Below are 26,187 nucleotides of genomic sequence, written 5' to 3' on the forward strand. Positions count from 1 at the left end.
TCTTGTTTTTGAGTTCCTCTTTTGAATGAGACACTTGCTAAATGCTTTATCTTCATGATCCGATTTTTACAACATTCTACAAGGAGAGTGTCATTCCCATTTAACTAATGAGTAAACAGTATTATGGAAGTTAGAGAACATGCTGAAAGACTCATACAGAATTTAAATCCATTTCAGAGCTGTACTGTGCTGCCATGCTAACAGGTCCCAAGTGATCCATTAGAGGAGAACACACTGGAGGGAGGGAGGATGTCTTTCTGGAAAGATTTAGTTGGGCTTCAAAGAAGAAGTGGTATGTTAATTGAGAATGAAAAGAATATTCTCTCGTGATGAAATTAATTGAACAGACCAAACTGCTTGTGGAATAATCTATGTTTATCTCTATAATGAGAATTTCTAAGTGAGACAGATCCGGACTTGAATCTAATTTGTCAGCTAAGTGAACTTGGGAAGGTAACTTCCTCTCTAACTTCAGCCTTTTCATCTTTAAGATAAAAATAAAATAGCAACAGACACATGTGATTCTTAAATAAGAGAGTGCCTTTAAGGAATTTTGCTATTTCTGACATATAGTATACGCTTAGTTTACATTAATTATCATGATTACTATTTGGCTAGGGATACTGTGAATGAGGAGAGATTGGGTTTATGATGCCTTGAGACAGTAACACGGGTTAAGTGACCATTGTAAATCTCTACCAACCCTATTACGCAGATGATTTTCTTTTACTTCCTCTTTCCCATCATCCTTTGTGCCTTCTTTCCTTTCTTCTCCTTTTATTCTCCTAGTCCTCCTAAAGAAAGATATACTTAGTAAATTTTGATTAACTGTAGTAACAGCAGTGGGACTGCTTTCCTATTCTACCTTCACTGTGATTATAATTACGTAGCATCTAAAAAGTTTTATATAGATTTTTATATAATTTCTATAAGCAGTGAACCTTTAGACTTCTACTGTCACTACCTTGCTATCTATAGAAGTCGGATTTCTTAATACCAAGTTATATACCTAAAGATAATAATCACTGTAAAGCCCCTCTCAGTTAAACTAAGCACTCCTTTAATTTTATATTAGGGTATTTTACTTTTGTGTGATCATATATAATTGAGTAAATAATCAAACAATAATATGGGGAATGTGTAAATTTTTGAAATGAGAGGAATTTATTTTATTCATCTGTAAATGCCCTGAAGTTCTAGGACATATGTTACTTAATTAATATTTGTTTCTAAAAAAAAACTCAGAGCTTGACAGTATATAATTACACCCTGGCATATTTGGTTTGTTTAGACATATGCATATTAAGGGAGGCTTATCAAAGCCGTTCACATCAACAGGACGTGGAGAGAATCATACGCTATATTACTAGAACCTCATGACTGTGGGAAACATTGTTAAACCTGATTTTTTCACCTCTGATTGAAAAGGGAGACATAGAACAAATCTGTTGGTACTCTTCACACTATACATTTTATACATTTTTTCTTATTCACCCTACTCCTATTTCCCACATAAGTACTTGTAAGGATCTGCATTTACTCCAGTCCTTTCCCTGACTTCAAAGAACGGGGCTACTCATAAAGAAATAGGACCTTGGGCTGATGGGGAAAGATTCCTCTAAAGAGCTCCAAGCACATTTATAAATATCATCTGCTTTTGCTAAATGGAACGCACATATTTTATAGTTGTTACTAAAGTCTCCACTGGATAACATTCAGTTATGTAAAGCGTTTCACAATTTTATTTAAATGCCAAACAATATAGTAGTCAAATCAAAATAGTAAGCCATTCTATAAAATTAAATACAAATATACCATGTATATCTGGAAAATATTGTTTGAAAATGTCTCTTAGAAAGCATTAGAATCTGATAGAATCTTATGAAATCTTCTCTCAATATGAAGAAGCTTGCCTTTCGATGGTAATGATTCAGTGCTAATTCTTCTTAGTCTACCATTCCATGATATATCTTGCCCTGATAGTAATTCTAATCCTTCACAGTTTGTTTTACTCATCACATAGATGTCTATTTACCTTTGCCTTTCAAAAAATATTTCTACGATTTTGAGAAAAAAAAAAAACTAAACTAAAAGACATAAAAATGAAATGATTTAATGAAGACTAGGAAGGTATGAAATATATGTAGAAAATTTTCAGATGATTAATTTCCCCAAAACCAATTAGAAAGAGAAATTATTTTTTTCATGTCTCTTGAAATTTTTATTCCTTCTATTATTTACTTTATCTTTTGACAAGGCCAACACTATTCTTTCTCAGAACTTACTGTAATATATTTTTAAACAAATTATTTAGTTATTTCTAGGTCTCCCCTCACACTACCACTCTAAGGATTTCTATTCAGAAAATATTTAAAGGGTATGAAAAACTTATCTATATTTGTGTAATACAGATCATTGCATGTACCTGAGAAAGATTAAGAGCACTTCTGAGATACAAGTTACTTCTATCTTTGTATTAGTTTGTCTTTGAGTGTTTGCTTGCTTTTTTTTTTTTTTTTAAGATTCTCTGTTTTTGTACAATGTTATTTCTTCCAGGGCAAGAACTTAATATAGTTATTGGTAATCAAGATACCATATGAGTAGCATGACTTAGACAATGTGAAGGATTCTTACAGTGCATAGTAACAAAATAGGAGACACCAGATTTTAAAATCTCTCTCTCAATCCTGCAGTCTCATGCCTACTTATGACATCAATTAATACCTTTGCACAGGTGACTCATTTAAAACGTGGGCCAGCTTCTCCTCTGGACTTGAGACATTTCTACCCATCTCTTCATTTGATATTGACTCTTGGATGTCTTAAGAGTATCTCAAACTCAGTATATTCCCAGATTGAATTTAGGATTCACGGGCACCTTCTATCATCAACTACTTACATTATTTTCCACTGTCATGATCATCCATCCAGTTGTGCTAGCCAAAAACCGGGAGTAATTTTTAACATTCCCATCATCCTCTCTCCTTATATCCAATCTATAACCAGTCCTATCCATTTTGCCTCTTACGTAATTCTCCCAAATCCTTCCTTATCTTCTTTCTTTACCACTGTAACTCAACTTCTGTACCTCGACCTTATTAATTGCTACAATGTGTTCCTGACTCTTCTCTCTCATCCCCTCTGTCTCTCCAATATTAGATTCACCCTGCAGCCAGTGATAGCTTGTTTTATTCTCGTTTTGTTTTTTTGATGGGGAATGGGGTTGCTTGTTTTGTTTTGAGCTAGTAAATAACTAGCATATGTCCCTTTCCTGATACCCTGATTGAAACTGAGTATTCCTTTTTCCTATATATCACCATCTTCAGGCTTTTAATATGTCATGTTCTCCTTCATATCTATCTGGACTGGCTTCTAAGATTTCAACTGTTTGCTGATACCTTCTTCCTCTTCTACCATTTAATTAGTCTGGATTCCTTTTTTTGGTTTTGAATTATCCATTGCTCCTCAGTTATGACTGAAACAAATGTTTTGTATCTTTCCATTTCTTCCTTAACTTTCTGAACAAAACTGATTACTTATTTCTGCCCAGGCAGCTTTAAAACTACCTCTTTTATTGCTCGAATCTGCAGCAATAGTATTGAATTGTTTCTCCACCTCCATCCAAGAAGATGGAATATTCTCCTTATAATAAGAGTCCTTAATCCTTTTTACTTATTAATAAAATCTAAGGCTCTTCTGTGAATAAAGCTACAATTTATATCTCAGCAATTAAAAGCTGTTTCCTGAGTCTGTGTCATTAATAAGTCCAGACTCAACTTGGCCTCGCAGTAGTGGGAAATGACTCTTCAGAGCTGTGAACAAGCCTCATGCTTCCAAGGTTAGTCCCTTCAGAATCTTCTCTTTGAGTCCTGATACAAATTCAAATCATAAAAGAGAAACCAAACTGCAGCTGAACTAGCAGTTTCTACCTATTTGGGAACTCAGGATCATTGCTATTAAAAGGTTCTGGGCTTTCATCCTACAGACCTGGCTAAAAAACACAATAGAAATGTGGAAGATTCCCACCGCATCTACATTACCAGGCTACATGTGCCGGGAGAGTTCCAAGTTAAGCTTCAGCAGCCTACACATTAAAGCCAGCTTGGCTGGTGCCTGTCAAGGTCTTCTCGTGCTGCTTGTCTTTGCCATACTTGGCCTGGCTTATTGTTCTAGTGTTTTGCTAGGGCCACCCACTGGGACCACCTGTTCTTTGCTTAAGGTCAGGCTTGGCCGTCCTGCTTGCTTCAGGCCACTCCAGTTAAAAATGGCTCTGTTTCTATATAGTTTTTCTGCTCACCTATATCATAAAGGTCATTCTCCCAGGGCAAAGATGCAGGACAAAGACCCACAAGCTAGTGTGAAAATCCCATATAGCTCACACCTAAGACTTAAAGCTGCATTCTGGTCAGAGCAGTTCAAAGAAAGCCACAGGACTATGAAAATTACCCACAGAGTGCCTGTGGTAATTCCAAGTCCAAAACAACCTGGGCCCTCTAAAAGCCTCTACCTCTGAATGCTTATTTTGTTCCTTAAACCCCTCTCCTTGCCTATTCCTTGAGGATTCTGGTCCAGTGCACCAGGTGATAATACTCATGAGAAGTGAACTTATCTTCCAATTACAGACAAAATAGCAAACCACAAGCCGCCCAACGTGGGCTGCCTGCTTTTGTAAAACTCCTCCATGGAGTCACTGAGCAGAATGTTTATGTCCTGCTGAGAGCTGGTGACCACGACCAAAGAGAGAGAGGTGGTCAATCTATACACAGCCATTCCTCGCCTACACTTGGCTGGGAGTGACCTAGGGGATAGAGAGAAGCAAAATATATTAAATTGACATCCCTCCTATATCCTTGACTCTCCGTGAAGATAAACACTTCTGCCCAGCTCCCACCTTCAGTTAATTTCTTCCCCCAGGACTGTCCATTCTTGTTGAAACTTCCATAGTTCAGCCCTTGACTGCTGAAGTGAGCTGAGCCAATTTCACATTTTTAGATTCAAACCTCTCCAGTCCACACTACCCACAATATAATCACACAAGATTCAATTTTGCACCACAGAAAAATGACCAACAGTACAAGTCACGGGCCTTTGAAATAACTCAGTGAAAGTTAAGAAGTGTAAACATTAGATCTGTGACTGCCAAGAGACAGTAACAGCTAATTACTGAAGAGATGACAAAGAATTCCTGGGCATCTGCTGGTAGCAGGGAGCTCCAAGTATGGAAAAAGTACAGACTGTTCAGTTATGAGAGTAGTAAGATTGGGCATGTTGGATCAAATGCATGGATGACAAAGAAATGGGTAAACAAACAAAAGATATTTTAATTTACTATTGTATTGCTGTGCATAGATTACCACAAACAATATACAATTTGGCACAATGGTAATTTAAAAGTAAATTTTTAGAATTTAATCTTGTTAGAAATACTTCAAAAGACTTATGTAGTTATGATACATAATATAGCATTATTAGATAATAGCATTACTATTGATAGTGACGCTATAAAAATAATATGCTGTATTACTATACAACTATATGTATTTTCTATACATAATTGTATAATATAATTTGCACATAGTAATATAATAATTATATATAATGGCTTTACTATTAAAGTTATGATACTGATATAGAAATTCAACAATATCATTTAATAGCATACATAAATATGTATCATAAAGTCTATAGATGATGGTTTTCATAAGAGTAATGCAAAAGTTGAACTAGGAATTCAAGTACATGGTAAACAATGGAACGGTATATGAGATTTTATATCTATATCCTAAGTGGTCAAGTAATGGCAAGTTAGTGGTTTTTAATAAAACATTTATGCAAATATATACATATATTTATGTACCTATAACCTACAAATGAATATGTAATACATATATGCATACGTAATTAGATGTGTACATATATACATACCACATTCATCAATGGATAGATCACACTGGAGGATTTGAGGAAGATGAATGTTAGCTGCCTACATTGCTCTGAAAAATAATCACTTTGAATCATGGTGGCAATAGTGTTTGTGTGAAAGCACCTCACATTTTCAAATGTGAATTATATGCCAGGCCTTCCCTATACTCGTTCTTTTTTTTTTTTTACATCTTTATTGGAGTATAATTGCGTTACAATGTTGTGTTAGTTTCCACTGTGCAACAAAGTGAATCAGCTATATGTATACATATAACCCCATATCCCCTCCTTCTTGAGCCTCCCTCCAACCTTCCCTATCCCACCCCTCTAGGTTGTCATAAAGCACCGAGCTGGTCTCCCTGTGCTGTGTAGCAGCTTCCCACTACCTATCTATTTTACATTTGATAGTGTATATATGTCAATGCTACTCTGTCACTTTGTCCCAGCCTTCCCTTCCCCCTGTGTCCTCAAATCCATTCTCTACATCTGCATCTCTATTCCTGCCCTGCCACTAGATTCATCTGTACCATTTTTCTAGATTCCATATATATGTGTTAGCATATGGTATTTGCTTTTCTCTTTCTGACTTACTTCACTCTGTATGACAGTCTTTAGGTCCATCCACCTCACTACAAATAACTCAATTTCATTCCTTTTTATGGCTGAATAATATGTCATTGTATATATGTGTCACATCTTCTTTATCAATTCATCTGTCGATGGACATTTAGGTTGCTTCCATGTCCTGGCTATTGTAAATAATGCTGCAATGAACATTGTGGTACATGACTCTTTTTAAATTATGGTTTTCTCAGGGTATATGCCCAGTAGTGGGATTGCTGGATCATATGGTAGTTCTATTTTTAGTTTTTTAAGGAACCTCCATACTGTTCTCCATAGTGGCTGTATCAATTTACATTCCCACCAACAGTGCAAGAGTGTTCCCTTTTCTCCATACCCTCTCCAGCATTTATTGTTTGTAGATTTTTTGATGATGGCCATTCTGACTGGTGTAAGGTGATACCTAATGGTGGTTTTGATTTGTATTTTTCTAATGATTACTGATGCTGAGCATCTTTTCATGTGTTTGTTGGCAATATTGTGAAAATGACCATACTACCCAAAGCAATCTACAGATTCAATGCAATCCCTATCAAATTACCAATGGCATTCTTCACAGAATTAGAACAAAAAATTTTACAATTTGTATGGAAACACAAAAGACCCTGAATAGGCAAAGCAATCTTGAGAAAGGTAAACGGAGCTGGAGGAAGCAGGCTCCCTGACTTCAGACTATACTACAAAGCTACAGTAATCAAGACAGTATGGTGCTGGCACAAAAACAGAAATATATATCAATAGTACAGGTTAGAAAGCCCAGAGACAAACCCACGCACATATGGTCATCTAATTTATGACAAAGAAGTCAAGAGCCTACAATGGAGAAAAGAGGGCCTCTTCAATAAGTGGTACTCATAAAACTGTATAACTACATGTAAAAGAATGAAATTAGAACACTTCCTAACACCATACACAAAAATAAACTCAAAATGGATTAAAGACCTAAGTGTAAAGCCAGGCACTATAAAACTCTTAGAGGAAAACATAGGCAGAACACTCTATGACATGAATCACAGCAAGATCCTTTTTGACCCACCTCCCAGAATAATGGAAATAAAAACAAAAATAAACAAATGGGACCTAATGAAACTTCAAAGCTTTTGCACAGCAAAGGAAACCATAAACAAGACAAAAAGACAACCCTCAGAATGGGAGAAAACATTTGCAAATGAAGCAGCTGACAAAGGATTAATCTCCAAAATATACAAACAGCTCATACAGCTCAATATCAAAGAAACAAATAACCCAATCCAAAAATGGGCTGAAGACCTAAATAGACATTTCTCCAAAGAAGACATAGTCATTCTTTATATACAACATCTCATTGAATTGCCACAAAAAAGACTTGTTGAGGTAGATTGTATCATCCCTGTATTACATAGGCAGGAATTAAAATTTTAAATGTTACCATATTTGCCTACCATCCCATAACTAGTAACTATCCATAAGCTAAGATCTGAATTGAATCCTTAATGCTATACTATATAGATGTTTATATTTAGGAAATTCTCAGATTAAAAACCTCCTTGCTAAATCTTATATAATCTTTGTCTTTTATACCCTCCTTTTTTTCACTGAAGATAAATATTACCTGGGTCAGTAGTGGGATTGCTGGATCATATGGTAGCTGAAAAAATATCTGGAGGGAAAAAATATAGACCTCATCTGACAAAGTTATTGTCTAATTCACATTCAGTTTCTGGTTACTCTTTTTCCTCCAAAAATGAATGTGAATTTTACAAGAAAAAATTTTATCATTCTAATTATCAATTATTTGGCAAAAACTTAACATTTAAGACTTGTGGAAATGCACTGTGCCAAATGGGAAGAGAAATTCTTGTTGATAGAAGCCAAATTCTTAATGTTAATAAGATATGAGAATTTTTTTAAATCGCATACTTTTGTGTTTAGGATATAAATTAGCTGATATCTTGGAAAACCATTTAGCTTTACCTACCCTAGCAGAAAACTTCTAATCATCTGACATTGGGCTCCCTGTTGAAATGTGTTAACAAGTTTACAGTCTTTTAAATAATTAAGAAAAGTAATAACACTTTAATATTTTGAAATGAGTTTGTCTAGTAATTAAATAAGGAAACTAAGAATAAAATTTGATGAAAATTGGCAAAAAGCAAAAAAAGTTTGACATTTACAATTAATTCCACACAAATATTTGTTTAATCAGACAATGTGGTTAATCACCAAGGTGAAACTGAAAGTTACTAACACAGAATCCTGGTATAAAAGTTAATAAATTCAGTTCATAATCGTTATGCACATGCTAGTTATAATAATTTACTGTCCATACCAAATCTTTATAAGCATTGCAATTAAATATAAAATGCACATTAGAATTATAATGAGTAATTAGGGTAACATAACTAATATGCATGAAAATCCCAAAGCTCATTAAAATGTAAAACACAAAACCTGTTCTACCTAGTGTTTTGCATATTTTCTATAGCTAAATGAATGCCAGTAGAGTCTGTACATTGTTTTACCATTTTTGGTTTTTATGAATTATGCATTTAAAATGCCCTGGAAACATTTGGTTTAGTTACCAAATACAGGCTTATTTCCATTTGGAAGGAACAGAGCTAATACACACATGCACACACATGCACAAAACCACATTGAAATAGTTATTAGATGCTATTAGACCACCTCATAGGATTACTTCAGTAAGAAGAACATAAAACCATAATGGACCATTATTTCATGGGGCACACAGTGGAACACACTGGAAAGAGCCTGAAGATAATAGACCCAACAGGGAGCATTGTCTTGACAAGTCTTTACACTTTTTACATTATAGTCATACTCACCTCCTACTATGAATTTCCACTTTTAAAAAAAAATAGTGAAATCAGATTCAGGCAGAAATCCTAAACTGAGCATTTAACCAAAATGATAATAGAAGCAGGACACATTGCTTCTAACATTGTTCTGGAACCATTCATCCTGCTTCTTTTATACACAAACATATAAACTGCTTCTAATATGCCCAGTATATACAGGTCACCTTTCTAGTTTATAATCATATCCTGCAATTTATACACAAAGTAAATAAATTGTTTGGACTCATAAATATATTTCAGATCAACTAACAACAAGGATTTCTAGTCAAAATGAATACTCATTTCCTTAGCAAGCATATCCATTTATTTGGCCAACATACAGCCCTTTATTTCTAGAACATAGAACTTTTTCAAAGAAATTTTTAGCTTTAGATTACATTTTAGGTGAAATATGCCCCAAATTTTGTTATTTCCATATGCTGCTCAAAAAAATGTCTTTATTAGAAAATTCTTTAAGAAATATACATTATTTACAAATGGCAATGATGTCAATATTTACCAATATAATACATATGTACTTAAGTATCAATTATATATTACATGAACATAATAAACACAACATTGAATCTAACTCATTGGAATTAACTGTATTGAGCTGAAAAACCTGGAGGATTAATTATAGCAAGTCATAGAATTATAATATTTTATAGAAATTATCATTCATCACGTTCATTTATTCAATGAACATTTTTTAAGTGTTCACTATGTCCCTCATACTGGGCTAGGCGTTAAGGAAACACAGAAGATTATGACACGTCGTTGGCCAGTTTTTAATTCCACTAGAGCCCTGAGCTTCTCTAAGGCAAGAGTTGTTTTAATCTATTCTTGACCAATAGCACAGAGTAAATAAATGATTGAGAACAGACAATAACTCAAGAAAAATTATTGTCAGTAGATGATACAGGAACATGGAAAAACCTCCCAATTTTCAAATGCATTTCATTTGTAATGGCTGAAGAAGCAGGGAGTCTTCCTAAAGTGAGTCCTCATCAGCCTTTCTGGGGTGCTCTAACAACATCTTCCTGACATGCTAGCTTTCCACAGTACTTGGTTTGCATAGCACTTGCTATTCTTTTGGTTTCCATGGCAGCTCTGTTCTCTATGGTATATCTTCAGTCAGATATTCCTCACATTAGCTTACTCTGAAATCCATAATTCATTTCAGATACTCCATTTCCTTAGCAGAAGATAAAAAACTTTCCTTTTCAAGGCAGACATATATAACTCTCTTTGCGTTAAGTATGGAAGAGACTTTTAGCCCGAATGGCTTTGGAAAATTCTTGGGAATTCCCTGGCAGTCCAGTGGTTAAGACTCCATGCTTGGGCTTCCCTGGTGGCGCAGTGGTTGAGAGTCTGCCTGCCGATGCAGGGGACGTGGGTTCGTGCCCCGGTCCCGGAAGATCCCACATGCCGTGGAGCGGCTGGGCCCGTGAGCCATGGCCGTTAAGCCTGCTCATCCGGAGCCTGTGCTCTGCAATGGGAGAGACCACAACAGTGAGAGGCCCGTGTACCACAAAAAAAAAAAAAAAGACTCCATGCTTTCACTGCTGAGGGCCCAGGTTTGATCCCTGGTTGGGGAACTAAGATGCCACAAGCCGTGTGGCATGGCCAAAAAAAAACAAAAGAAAAGAAAATTCTACTTACAAGTAAGAGTCTAGATTGTTCCTTGGCAATGTTGACTCCCAACCTCCTCTAAATGTAGATGGAATACTGTTTTGCAGCCCCACTGATGATGGGCTTGACCATGTGACTGCTTTGAATGTGTGTTATGACAGAGTAGACACATAAGTGAGAAATAGATGTTGGTTGTTATATGTCACCAAAATGAGGTGGTGATTTGTTACATAGTGTTATTGTGGCAATAGCTGACTGAAACATGGCATAAGCCTAAAGGTTATCTGTGATTGCTTTCTTAGGCACCATATATTGGTGGAAGCCATAGACAAATACTGCTTGCATTTTTTCTAGAACTCTGCTTCCCAGGTACATAGTATTTTAATGCTGAGTTATATAGTACTACATGTGATAGTATATAATACATACAAATGAAATGCTAAAGTTAGCTATTTAATTTCAGATGCTTTGTTCCAAACCATATCTAAATAAGGAATATATTAAATTTAATTACATATATAAATAAATATAATATATTTATATATAATAAATATATTCAACATGTATTTATTATTTATTATTAATATATATTATGCATTATCTATACATATATATTCATCTAACTAAGTATAAAGGGATGAAAAAACATAAGCTATATTGAGAATGGCCTGTGGAGAGAGCAAGGGGGCCAGTTAGGAGACTTGCAATATTCTAAGCAAGAAGTAGTGTTAACTTGCACCAGCATGAGAGTTATGGGGTGGTGAGGAGTGATAAGATGCATTTTAAAGGTAGAACCTACAATATTATTGACTCCCTCAAGACTTTGAAATATTTTATAATGACACTGTTAAACTGGTAATACCAACTGTTCATCAAATGCAGAGATAAGCTTTGCAGGATGAGAGCAGTAAATAGAGAGGAATCTAGTGATTTCGATTTAAAGGGCACTAAATAAGACTGAGATTATAAGGAGGGTATCAGCTGCATATATATATATATATATATATATATATATATATATATATATTTTATTTCTGAGCAGAAGAGGAAAGAGCCTAAACATTTTTGCTAATAATTTATTCATGTGCTGCTGTTGCTGACATGGAATTTCTTATTTGTTAGTCAGACTTCTCCTTTCTTGACAAACCCATCAGTTGTCAAATTGCTTTTGCTGTTAGGCAGAGTTTTCTCAAACCACATTTTATTTAATCATTTCAAGAAGGATGACATTTTTTTCCCCTTGTAAAACATTCTTAGTCCCAAATAAACCCATACTACTGTTTCTGAAAATTACATTTTTTCTACCACCCCTCCGTCCCACATCTTTAAATTTCTTTAAGATACACTATTTGTAGGCACAATGTCTCTCCCACTTTCTTCTTATTCTTTTGGTCTTAGTTACTACTTACTGTGTTTGCTCTGATTTAGCTTTCATTCTCCATAAATAGAAGTGTCCAAGACTGTGTTTTTCAAATAGGAAGAAAAACTACCTCTCAATTCTACAACTAGTATCACTTCCTGCTAGGTTGTTTTTCTCCTTGTTCATAAGTCCATGGCAAGTCTATGGATAAAGCACATCTGTTTCACAGTCATGACCTCTGTGGCTTTACTCTTTGAACCATGTAGAAGTAATATAACAGGAAAACCTCCAGGTTGCAGGTCGGAGCACACAGCTGATTGACAACTCGAAATAAATGAAGAGGTAAAAGTGGTTCAGTTTAATGTTCATCTTCTTACTAGAGAATCTGTGCCTATAGTCTTGGAAAATTTCATTCACTTAATATATTTCCTATAGTCTTGCTAGACTTCCAACATTCTCCTTCATACATTTGAGGGCAGTGGGCAGGGAGAAATGGGTAGTTTACAATTAGATTTCTGTAATATAAATCTTATTTTTTCTTTAATTTCCGCCCTTTTTTTTTCTAGCTACTCAAAGGCTTTCTTTTCTTTCCCTCCAAGACAATGTGTTTGGAAAGTAATTCTTTAGAATATATTAGTAATATGAATTATTCATGTCTCAGAATTAAACAATTTTAATAACTGAATTTTAATCAACTTTTAAAATGTGCTATTTTAAGATTATTGAAGGCCACAGAAACAAGAAGAAATAATAAACCATTCAGTCAACTAAGAAATCTGATCCAGTGATTATTCTGCAGAGGTCAGAAGTTATACCATCCCAAGAGTCCTTGGTGCCTTCAGATTTACCAGTAGGTCCTTGGAGGAAGCTGGCCCTGAGACCAGAGGGAAACATGAACAGCTTAAAAATTAGCCTAAGGAAAGATTCTACCAATGCTATCCCCATCTATTACAGATTAAATCTTTATTGCTATCATTTATTTTACACTGATTAACTGCAAAAATCTTAAATTTATATATGTCTAGTTTATTCACATTCTGAGAGATAAATATTAAGCTTTAAAAAATGTGCCATGACTTAAAGCATGACAATAAACATAATAGAGGCTTAAACAGCATATCTTAACTGATTAATACAACTAGAAAATTTTCCCCATGAGAAAAATAGTCCCAAGGATATTTTCATATTTTACAGGTAATCTATAGAAAGCATCTGAATTCTTCTAATCTGTGTTTTTTTTTGGGGGGGGGAGGATTCACTAAAAAATAATTTTTATATCAGGAAATTTATAACAGCTTCAATATGAGAAGAATGCATTCAAATATTTAAGAATTTGAAGGTTTGTACGATGGACAACTTTTGTTACAGGATCATATGTGCTGGGAAAAGAGATGCCTTTAGAGAATCCCTACTTCACAGTTCTTGCAAACTTGTTCAGTGTATCCAAATCAATCACATACAGCTATAATTCAGCATGACTGACAACAGAGAAGAGAGCAAATCATGAATGAAGTCTAAAGAAAGAAAGTCTGGTGAACAGCTAGGAAAACAGTGAACCATTTAATTCCTATTGATACAGCTAGTGGCCCAATAAATCTCAGACATATTTTACAGTGGATGCATCACTGGAGTGAGCATTGCTGACTACAAGGGGACAGCTACTTCAGGCTGTAATTTCAGTAGTGCCGACCCTTGCCAAAAGCATGATATGAATGAATTCTGCCTAATCACGAACAAACTTCTCATTATATAACCCTTTCTCTCCTGTTCTTTTATCTACTTCTTCATGAGTCACAAATAACATAACCATCCATCCTTAAACGGCTTCTCACAGATGTACACTCATAACACAATATAAGATCATTCACACCACAATATTTTTGACTAATAAAAGCTCAGGTATATTCAACTCCCTTGAAAGGATTAAATATTACAATAGCGTTAAACCATGAGTTTAGGAAAAGAATCCCTTATGTTGTAATGTTAAACAATGCACAGATTTTTCTTTGAGGGTTTAGGGGACCAGTGCTAGGACCTTCACCAATGCCCCTAAAATCGGACTTACTACGCAGTTATAGATCTTAGCTCTGGATTTTTTTTACAAAATATTTTACTTTTTACACACCTGTGTAAACATAAGGGAATTAGAGATCACAGCTTAGTACACTGTCATAATGAATATTGAATATTGAAGTTTAGTTTACATGCAAAATTCTTATCATTGTCATTCTTTTGAAAGAGAAAATGACCTCATCATATGCTTAACTGAATTAGTACATTGATTTTGTATATGCCCTAACACATGACATACCTCCACAGTTACACATCTTTCTAGAAGGGACACCTATGTGTTCCATACGCTTTTGATGTTCTATCACATTGTTGAACCCAAGTCTCTTACTTCTTGGTCAATGAGACATAAGACAAGGTCTGCCACAAATGCATTACAAGGTAAATTTTTCTTGGTTAACTACAGTAAAAAAGGATAATGATGGAATTCTGGGAGAGTAAAAAGTGATATACTAGTCTAGCTTTGAATTAAATTAATCACATGCTTGCAGCACAAAGACAATGATTCAAAAAAAAAAAACCAAAAAACAACAAAAAAACTTAGTTTCCTTTTCTATCTGTATCTTATCATGATTCTATGCTCTTAAAGGGAACATAGCTGTGATACCCTATTCACTTGTAATAATTCTGTTTAATAATAGCCAAAGATTTTATTGACTGCTCAGTGCAAAATACTAGGGTAAGCACTTTAAAAGAAGGGTTTTACGTTGTCTGTATAGCAATCTTATGAAGTAGGCACTATTTACAGACGCAAAAACTGGAGTTTAAAAGCGTTAAGTAACTCAGATGATAAATGTTAGAACCATTTTTTCTTGACTGCATAGCGGGGCCTTTTTACTACACTGTTTTGCCACTGTGTAAATGTTTAAGGTCTTGGGGAAGCAGGAAGTACCTTACAAGCTGGATTATTTTCACTCCCTGTGAAAGCTGACCAGAGGTGTAATCAATGTGAAAGTCCTTTATGTCATGAAGACTATGATTTAACTATACTACAGTAGTTTGATTAAAAAAAAAAAAAAACTAACTAGATATATATATTTTTTAATTTTCTCTTAGCAAGAGCATGGAGTTCTTAGTTTTCTTTAAAATCAAATTAGTCCATAAGATAAGGACATATATGCTTCATAGAAATGTTTTATTGATCATGTGATCCATTTCTGTGAGATCTATGACAACCTTGGAAAGATTTTCATATATTTCCCACCCTGAGTTACAACCTATCTTCAAGGAAGAAATTTTTCAACTATCATCATCCTCACCTGTAACAGTAGTGTGTTGAGCAGGCACGTCTTACATGATGTGTTCTCTGGTAGGTACTGGAAACCTTAATTTTTTTTTTTTTCAAAAACTGCATTTGACCAAGGCTGCCTTAATGTAGCTCACAAGTTTCAGAATCTAGACCAAGGTCAACATGCTTATTTACCACAGTGTTCTCCTATGTAGCTTCTCTAGGATGGATTTCTTCATGATTCACTTCTCATTATTATTTCTCACTCTTCTTTATTGTTGTAATTATTTAACATGGCACCTTTATCTTTGTCCATTATTTTGAGGTGGCAGGGTAGTGATCAAATTCTTTTGCCTTTGAAATTCTAAAGTTTCACTGAAGCAACTTCACTTCACTAAAGCTATTAAAGCAATTCTCCAATTCACTCTTTTTTTTGATAATAAGACTTTGTACAAAACAAAAGCTCCCATTGAGGATGGCAAGAGAGGAAGAAGGTCTTTGTGGCTATTGTCATGTAACTAAGAAAACTTGAATCTGGATTAGGCTTGTTGGGTGCCAAGCGCAGAGGTTCTGTTGCTTGCACCTGCAGAGCCTGGAGTTTTGAATGAAGAACATTTAATTATCTTCATCCTGAAATGACTGGCTAAACAATAAAAGGAAATAATCCCACTGAGTAGATGAAAAGGGAAGACTCATTTTTTTTTATGAGCATCTAATCACACAGGTGTTAAATATCCCTTCTTGACCCTTTCACTGTTGACCTTCCCCAACATCTGTCCTTGCCATTCCCCACATCTGTCCAATAACATTCGTCTGAAATTGATTTTTTTTCACTGTGCAATTGTTTCAGCTCACAACCATATATAATTTGATACAAGGGCGGGATGCCTAAATTTCAGCATTGCACATAAATCAGTCTATTCCAAAGGATGCCTTTGTACTTATGAATTTGAGGGGCCCAAGTAATCACCTTCTTTGCTGCTTTGGTGTAATTAAAAGAAGTTACATCTGAGTAGAATAAAAAAACTATCTCCGTGGAAGGAAAAACAGTTCCAGAAATAAAAATGCCTATAGTGAAGGTGAAAGAAGTAAGCCCTGCGAGCAACCACTCAGGTTTTACCATTTGATTGTCTTTTCTAGGAAGAGCCCAATATGATTTCCTAAAACATGGAACATTCCCATGGAAAATGAGTGTTTGGTACAACTTAACCAAGCATACATAAAATTCACTGTTACAGCTCCAGCTGGAGATTTAATTAGTCATAATTGTTATGAGGTATATATTTCTAGCAAACAAGTGACCCTATCCTTCTGATGCAAATAATTTCATCACATAAAACTCATTAGTCCATTATAGCTCATAAGCACACAGAAGTCTGTTGAACCAGTGATGACTGTTGACTTGAAAACTCATGTATCACATAATATAGGATGTGGAATAGACATTAGACATCTACTTTTCCAACTGTCCAGCATATCCAGAATATGTCCCAAGAATTATTAGGCCCACAGAAACTCCAATATAAAATTTTCTATAATTCTGTGTGGTCTCATAAATTTGGAAAAGCTCCATACTATAAGAGATTCATAAGGCATATATGGACATCATAGTCTCTAGGATGTGCTCTAGAAAAGAAACCTATTAGGTTTAATTAGACATTTCAGTGGCCATATAACTTTTATTTATACAAAGTAATGTGGTTCAGAATGGTGTAAACTTGGAATTTCACTAAAAATGTCTTCTCACTGCTAGTTAACTAAAATGAGTTGACTCAGGTCCAATGTGACCAATGATCTATTTAATTAAATTTTCTCTCAATTCCTGCCTTTTCTGTGGATTGGCCAATGATTTTCTACAACAGCTTCCTAGCTGTTCCTCCTGTTTCCTCTTCTGCCTCTATGCAGAACATGTTCCATACATTGGACAAAAAATCTGCATAAAATGTTAATCAAACCACGTCCCACCTCTGCTCAAAATCTCCAAAACCTCATCTTCTTACAATAAAATTCAAAGGCTTTACCATGGGCTACCGGACCCTCCGAATCTGAGTTCCAGCTACCCACCCAACCTTCTCTTCTGGATTCTTCCTCTCACCTGCTCAAGTCATGTTGACCATTTTGCTGCTTCTCAAACTTGTTGAGCATGTTTCTACCTCAATGGTCTCAACTCAAGGTCTTTGACTTTTCTGTTTCCTCTTATTTTAATAGTTTCCTACAAATAACCACGATTCCTTTCCTCATATCATTTAATTCTCTGCTCAAATATTGCCTTATCAATAAGGAGCTCTGTAACTGCACCATATAAAATAACCCACTTTGCATTCATTTTTCTTTTACCCTGCTCAGTTTCCATCTTAGTTCATATGGCTCTTGTACTGTGTATTTATGTATTTACTGTTTGCATATTCATGTACATGCACACACACATACAAAGTCAAGAATATTAGCCCTGTGAAGCCAGGGATGTTACTTTTTCATTAATGTAGTCCCCAGTAAAAATACTTGTTGAATTGATGAAGGAATGAAGAATAAATAAGTGGATGAATCCTCTTCCTCTTGAATAGTCATTTTCAGAAGAGGCAAAATAATAGCATAAGGGTTCATTCATGTCCCCAAGAAAAATCAGTACAGCTTTCAAGTTCAAGTTTATAATTTTAGCCTCAAAATGAAATCTACTTAAGACTCCCCTCTCCATATTTATTACTTACACCCCATAGCCCTTTAATTCTCTAACACATAAAATGCTCTTAGGCCTTTTTCTTATTCACAAGTGTTAATTCCTGTTTTGTTCTTTATCTAGGCTTCCATATGTCATTTTAGTATCTCTCCATTTTCTGTGTCCTTCACAGCAGCCTGTGAACCCCCTAGACAACATGATCATGCCCCTTTAACTTGTATGGTACCTAGTGCTGAGCCATATGCACACTGTACTGCATAATAGCCTTTTAATGACAAATTAGATTTTTATTTCGTTTCATTATGCCTGAGTTTTCAGGCAATGTTCCGGATTTCATGGTTTTGTTTGTAATGAGTCATGGCCCCATTGACAAACAAGGAGTAATTAAACTAACCAGGTTATCAATAGAAGCTTGTGATGGATCTCCTGTTGCATATGTTATTTCATCTTCAATAATAGTTGGATATCATAAAAGATTATGGCCTCTTAGTGTGACAGACAGAGAGAAAGAGATGAAAGCCTGTGAGAACAAGAGTAAAAATATAATCTTACTTATACTTCTCACAAGCAAAAGAGTATCATATTAATTGACAATAAGAGGGTTTTCATTTATAAATATCTTTTGTAATTTTATTGCCTTATAAGGGGAGGATGTGAATCTTTGCTTAACAAAGAAAGTTAAAATTTATCAAATGGTTCCTTATATTGAGTTAGAGATATGCATGTGTTTGTATTTGTGTATTTATAAATGTGTGTATGTGTATTATCTCATAACATTTTCTTATTCAAACTTCTCTGGTAATCATTTTTTATTATTTTTCACCAAGTTATTAGCAAGCACTTTTATAAAAATATTTATTTGCAAGTTTTTTTCCAATTGAACCTTTACTATTAAGAATAAGAATCTCACAGAGAAATAGAGGTGCTATAATTTCAAAGTGAAGTATCACCCTTAACAGAAAATGATTACTCTGCTCAGGTATTTTTAAAATGAAAGGCAATATTCTGTTGTAAGAGTGTTTACAGTTTTCACTTTCACTGCATATTGAAAAATCATTAAACTCTGTACTTTTTTTATTGCTTTCTAAAGAAACTTAAAATAAATCCAAAGTGCACACTTACTCAGATCTTTTGTCTGAATGAATTAGTATTTGCACCTTCTAGGTTCCTGTTGTATTGAGCTGTTTCCCATAGTGTTATTTGAAATATGTACTATGTTAAATGTAAATTGGTAGGAAAGAAAATATTTATGGAAAATGACATGCATATAAAACTAGAAGATAGCATAGGAGAAAATCTAGATGACCTTGGGATTGGTGATGACTTTTTAGATACAATACCAAAAGCACAATTCATGGAAGAGATAGTTGATAAGTTGAACCTCGTTAAAATGAGAAGTTTTGACTCTGTGAAACACAATATCAAGAAAATAAAAAGACAAGCCACAGACTGAGAGAAAATATTTGCAAAATACACATCTGATAAAGGACTATTATCTAAAATATACAAAGAACCTTAAAACACAATAAAAATAATACAAACAACCCAATTAAAAATGGACCAAAGACCTCACCAAAGATATACAGATGGTAAATAAGCATATGAAAAGACACTTCACATCATATCATCAGTGAAATGCAAATTAAAACAATGAGATACCACTACATATCTATTCGAATAATCTGGAGCACTGACAACTCCAAACGCTAGTGAGGACATGGAGCAACAGGAACTCCCATACGTTGCTGGCGGGAAGATAGTTTGTCAGTTTCTTACAAAACTAAACATACTCTTACCATACAATCCAGCAATTACACTTCTTGGTATTTACCCAAAATAGTTGAAAACTTAGTTCCACACAAAAAAATAGATGTTTAGAGTGGCTTTACATATGATTGCCAATGCTTGGAAGCAACCAAGAAGTTCTTCAGCAGGTGGATGGATAAACTGTAGTACATACAGACAATGGAATATTACTCAGGGCTAAAAAGAAATGAGTTATCAAGCTATGGAAAGACGTAGAGGAATCTTAAATGCATATTACTAAGTGAAGAAGCCAAGCTGAAAAAGCTACATGCTATATGACCCCAACTATTTAACATTCTGGAAAAAGCAAAACTATGGAGAAAATTTAAAAATCAGTGGTTGATGAGGGTGGTGAGGTAGTAAAAAATGAATAGGCAGATATAGGAAAATTTAGGAATAGGAGGGTTTTAAGGCCAGTGAAAATACTTCGTATGGTATCGTGATGATGGATATGTGTCATTGTGCTTTTGTCCAAACCCATAGAATGTACAGCAGCAAGAGTGAACCGTAATGTAAACTATGACTTTAAGTCATAATAATGTGTCAGTGCAGGTTCACCACTTGCAACAAATGTACCACTCTGGTAGGAGATATTGACAATGGAGAGGCTATCCATGTGTTAGGGAAAGGAGTATATGGGAAATCTTTGCATCTTCCACTCAATTTTGTGTGAACTTAAAACTGCTCTAAAAATAGTCTATTAAAAAAAAGTGAGACATGCATACAACTCCTAATGTTTCCCTCCAAAACTCATCTACCTCCAGTCTAACCCATCTCAATCAACTGGTATTTCTAACTTTCTATTTAAGTCAAGTGAAATCACCCTCGTTTTTTATAAAAAGTCTGTCCAGAAATCATGTTGGCTCCAACTTCACAATAGACCCCAAAGCTGGTCACTTTCCAGTGCCTCAGGTGCTACCACCCAGGTATGAGCTCCCAACATCACTTGTCTTCTTACTGCGACAGCTTTCATCCTGACCTCGCAGTGGTCGCTTCTCAACACGGCAGCCTGAGTGATGTGATACTTTTAAAACAAAAGTCAGATTATATCCCTCCTCTGCAGTGGTTCACCATTTCACTCAGAGTAGAAGCCAAGTCCTTAAAATGGCCCTCAAGGTCCTATCTGATCTTTCCTCCTTTGGCTCCATATATTATTCAGGGTTCTGCAGACAAACAAAACCCATAATATATGTGTGTATCTATATACACACACATACCTATACACACATATACATACATACATATGTGATATATATACGATGTACATATAGAGAGAGAGACAGAGACAGAGAGAGATTATATTATGAGGAAATGGTTCACTTCTTAGCTGGCTGAGAAGTCCCACAAACTACTGTCTGCAAGCTAGAGACCCAGGAAAGTCAGTGGTGTAGTTCGGTCCAAGTCCAAAGGCCTGAGAACCAGGGGAGCCAGTTGTGTAAATCTCAGTTTGACAGCAGAAGACTGATACCTTAGCTCAAGCAGTCAGGTAGAGAAGGAACAGTCTCCTTTCCTCTGCCTTTTCTATTCTGGCCTTCAATTGACTGTATGATGTGCACCCAATATGGGAAGGGCAGTATGCTGCTGAATTCACTGATTCAAATTCTAATCACATTAGAAATACCCTCACAGTCACACCCAGAAATAATGTTTAGCAAATATCTGAATGCTCTATGACCCAATCAAGTTGTCGCAAAATTAACCATCACACTCTGTCTCCTGCTACTGCCCCTTCTTTCTCTTTGCTTCAGTCACACTGATCTCCTTGCTACTTCTCAACTGAACCAGGCTTGCTTCAGCCTCAGAGCCTTACTACAAGCTGTTTCCTCTACCAGTAAGGCTCTTTCTCCAGATACTCACATAGCAAACTCGCTCATCTACATCATCTTTGCTTAAATATTTCCTTGTCAATGAGTCCTACTCAGATTAGCTTTTATAAAATTGCAACCCATTCCTTGCTCTAATTCTTCTTACTTTGCTCTAATGCTTTTTTTTTTACGATATTTCTTCTAACATTTTATTTAAATTATTTATTTTATTTACTGCTGATACTCTGTCTCCTCATTCACCCCCACCCCCACCCCCACCCCCCACCCCACCCCCGTCTAGAATGTAAGCTTTATCATGTCAGGGAGTTTAACTGCTTGTGCCTTGAGAAAGGCCTGGTATGTATCAATGGCTCAATAACTATTTGATGAATAAAAGAAATGGCTATGCTATATATAATATATATATATATTATATATAATGAAGCTTTTTAAGCATCATTTTGTGCCGAGCACTGTGCTTTGACCTCTGAATATGCAGAGATGAATCAGATATTTACCCTGCCTTTAGGCAGTGACAAAGACGCCTGGCATACCCATAAATAATTACAATACAAGATAGAAAGTGTGTTGTATGAGAGATTTAGATAAACTACTCAAAGGGGAAAGGTATTTCCAGCCAGAGCAGCAGGGGAGAGTATAGAAATGGTGACCCCTAAATTTGGGTCTTGGATCTGTAGAAATGGTGAAGAATAGCATTCTAGGTAGAAGGAACCACATTTAAAAAAATCACTAATGTGCTAAAGCATAGGGAGTAGGGAAAACCACAGAGTATGGAAAGAACTCAGACTTTGAGTCAACATGTCTGACGTCAAATCCAAACTCTGAAGCTAAGTAGCTGTGTGACCTTAGACAAATTATTTAACCTCTCTGAGTTTCAGTTCTCACAACTGTACAATTGGGTAATGCCATCTCGCCTAAAGTATTCTGTGAGGAAATCATGAACATAAAGCACCAAACCCCCTGACTTACTCCCAGCCATCACTCAGTGAATAAGAGCTATTATTGGAGTGTAGTTTGACTGGAGTACAGATGAAATGTTCCCCTCAACAATGCCATTTTCCAATAGCAAGCAAGGCCAAAATGTATTGCATTTACTCTGCACTCCCTGGGAACATTCATCTATTGTCCAACTTGAAAAATGAAGCTGAAAATGACTAGTTTCGTAAGAGAAGCATAAAACACTGAAAATGTGATGCATTGGCCTATCAGATGTAAGATTACTTTGAATATAGAAGGAATAAAACTATGTGTGCTCTATATTTTGGTTGAAGATTATTTTAACTTATCCGCAGTTTCTTTCTTTCTTTGTTTCTTTTTCAGTTGCTCCTACGATTCAGGAAATTAAATCTGGCACTGTGGCCCCGGGACGCAGCGGATTGATAAGATGTGAAGGTGCGGGTGTGCCGCCTCCGGCCTTTGAATGGTACAAAGGAGAGAAGAAGTAAGGACCTTGTGATTATTACTCTGTTTCAAGCACTTTGAGCTAATGTGTTTGTGTTTCAGATATTTACTTTAAGCAGTTTCCTTAACTGGCTTGAATGATTCTCAGCAGCCTTTTCTCGGGCAGGCAAACTGAAGAGGCCCACGTGGTGGGGATGAGTAACTAACAGCATCCAGAAGAAATGTCCACTTTGGTTTATATGATCTCAGAAATGCCTTCAAATCCCCCATCACTGGTGCATTTCGTTTCTTTCCCTCCCTTCTGAGCCAGCACACCATTGCTCTTGCCGGCAACCATGTTTACTTGGGAAATAAACCAGCTCTTAAAGGACTTGGGCACAGTTTCCATGAGAGCACTCCAAAAGCAATAGGAGCTGTGGACTCCACCTGGCTTCCTTGATAATCCTCAACCCTTTGACCTGCTTCCCTCTCCCACAAGTCATTTTAACATTTTCTTTCATAGAATGTGGCATTTAAGTATTCTATCACTAAAGGGACTGTAGAGGGATAAAATACATGGTTGAATGACTAACCAAGGGGATTTGAGGACTACTCTAACTTCAGAGGAGCTTGGGGAGCTTCAGAAAGCCTTAGCAAGAGCTGTTGAACAAGAGAAGACAGAACTTGATGACTTCCTCTTTACTTTCAACCAGTGGGCTCAGTCAGATCTCTTCACCTGCTCTTATCAAGCCATCAAAGAAGAATAGGCCCCCCTGGGTAAAATGGCAGATGTAATGCAGAGGGGAGGGTATTATCTATAATATATATTTTTTTGCTTCAAAACTAGGGAAGGGATGTATTCAAGAAAATGTTAGTTTGGACCATATGAACTTTCCATTTTTCAGTCAAAAAGGCTAAATGTTGGCAATCTCATACTATTCAACATATACGTATGGGGTTTATTTATTAGTGTCATGGCTCATAACTAATTACAGCTAAACGTCTGAACAGAAAACAGGTGAAATCACATAAGAACTTAGATGTTGCCACAATGGATGAGCATGGATGTGACATAAGCAGGTATTTTGTTTCTTTTTTTTTTTTTTTTTAATTAATTTTTTATTTATTATTTATTTTTGGCTGCGTTGGGTCTTCGTTGCTGTGCGGGGCTTTCTCTAGTTGCGGCGAGCGGGGGCTACTCTTCATTGTGGTGCGTGGGCTTCTCATTGCGGTGGCTTCTCTTGTTGCGGAGCACAGGCTCTAGGCACGCGGGCTTCAGTAGTTGTGGCACACGGGCTCTAGAGCGCAGGCTCAGCAGTTGTGGCGCATGGGCCCAGCTGCTCCGCGGCACGTGGGATCTTCCCGGACCAGGGCTCGAACCCGTGTACCCTGCCTTGGCAGGCGGATTCTCAACCACTGCGCCACCAGGGAAGCCTTTGTTTCTTAAACTGTAATCAAAAGAGGATTTATGGAAGATATTCTCTTTCAACATCAGGCTTAACAATAAAAGATATCCCCATAGCTATCTCATTTGTTTTGGATAACTGACAGCGGTTTTACCTAAAAATTTTCATAGTTGTTTTTTATGCAACCTATTCTACAATTTGGGCTGCTCAATTACTACTTCTTTTTACTAATTAATTAATGCTTTTACTAATTCTAAATCTTTGTATCTTCCTGGAAGCCCCTATATTTTTCTATACCTAGAATTAGATAAACTGGTCTGTGATCACCCTTGTCCCATGTTACAGGATTACATATCTGGCAATATAACATTTCTCAGATTCTGATAATCCAGGCTGGGAAGTCTTCAGTTTGTGAAGGTCTTTAGAGATAAACATCTGGGAGAGTGGTTCTCAGTCCTTTGAAAATTATGAAACCCTTTGTTCAAATGCAATCTTTTTTGGAAGACCAATATGTAATATCTGTGAAAGTAAAGGTGAATGGAGCCTCAGTTCCATCTGCTCTGAGCCTGCCCTTCCATTAGGATGTCCTTGCAGCCCCTCCTCTCCATCTCTGGTTCTCCGCAAAGCACAGTCTTAAAAATTGACTTAAATTATTTTACATATCTTTCAAAGTCACTTTTGAAACTGTGTCATACCTTTCTTAAAGGCTAACAAGCAGAATTATTGTTGGCAGCACAAGTGAGAACTCCTTTGCTAAAGTCCATTTTGTTTCTAATAATTTTTTTTGCTATACCTCTCTCTTCCCCTTTCCTAAATTCAGTGACCATTGTCAAAACAGGCAACAACAATCCTCAGCCCACTTTCTTGGCCTATAGCAAAGGTAGCAAAGAGCCAATTGGTGTCCACAGTCATAGCTTCAGTGATTTTTGTTTTTCCAAGTGGGGAGATGGACTATAGCTTTTATTAGATTTTCAAAGGAGTTTAGAATCACTGCTAAAAAAGGTAGATAGATTGCCCCCAGTCAGTGCCCCTCCCCAATACACTCACACATGAGAAAATCTAGCTGCTATGAAAATCAAATGCACTTATCAAAGGCAAACATATTTTCACTTCAGAATGAAGTATACATTTATCATTTGTTAGAGTTATATTTGAGGAAATATTCAAATTCTCAAATACCACTAGAATATATAAATTCCTCTTAAAATTATAGAAAAGCAAGTTTGAGTATATGCAGGGAGTAAGAGAGAGAAAAATTCTGCTTGCTGAATGATTGTTGTTACACTCACTAAGAGCATCTACCGTGATATCTAAAGGGCCCAGGCCATTTAAAATATTTATTTCATCAAAATGAAAAACTATGTGTGGTTGGGAGTCCGCCTGCCGATGCAGGGGACACGGGTTCGTGCCCCGGTCCAG

At 35.9% G+C, this 26,187-nt stretch overlaps 1 protein-coding gene across 1 annotated transcript in view; it reads left to right on the forward strand.

The window, feature by feature from the left end:
• Positions 1 to 26,187, forward strand: part of NEGR1 (neuronal growth regulator 1) — a gene marked incomplete at both ends in the record, with an annotated part of 906,787 nt that overhangs the window by 688,666 nt on the left and 191,934 nt on the right. Inside the window, one exon of the mRNA XM_082653283.1 lies at positions 23,303 to 23,423. Within this exon, the coding sequence (XP_082509409.1) occupies positions 23,303 to 23,423 (121 nt within the window). The remainder of the gene's footprint in view (positions 1 to 23,302; positions 23,424 to 26,187) is intronic.

Source organism: Grampus griseus, assembly GCF_964374135.1.
Source record: "Grampus griseus genome assembly, chromosome: 1".
NCBI classification, from domain to species: Eukaryota; Metazoa; Chordata; class Mammalia; order Artiodactyla; family Delphinidae; genus Grampus; species Grampus griseus.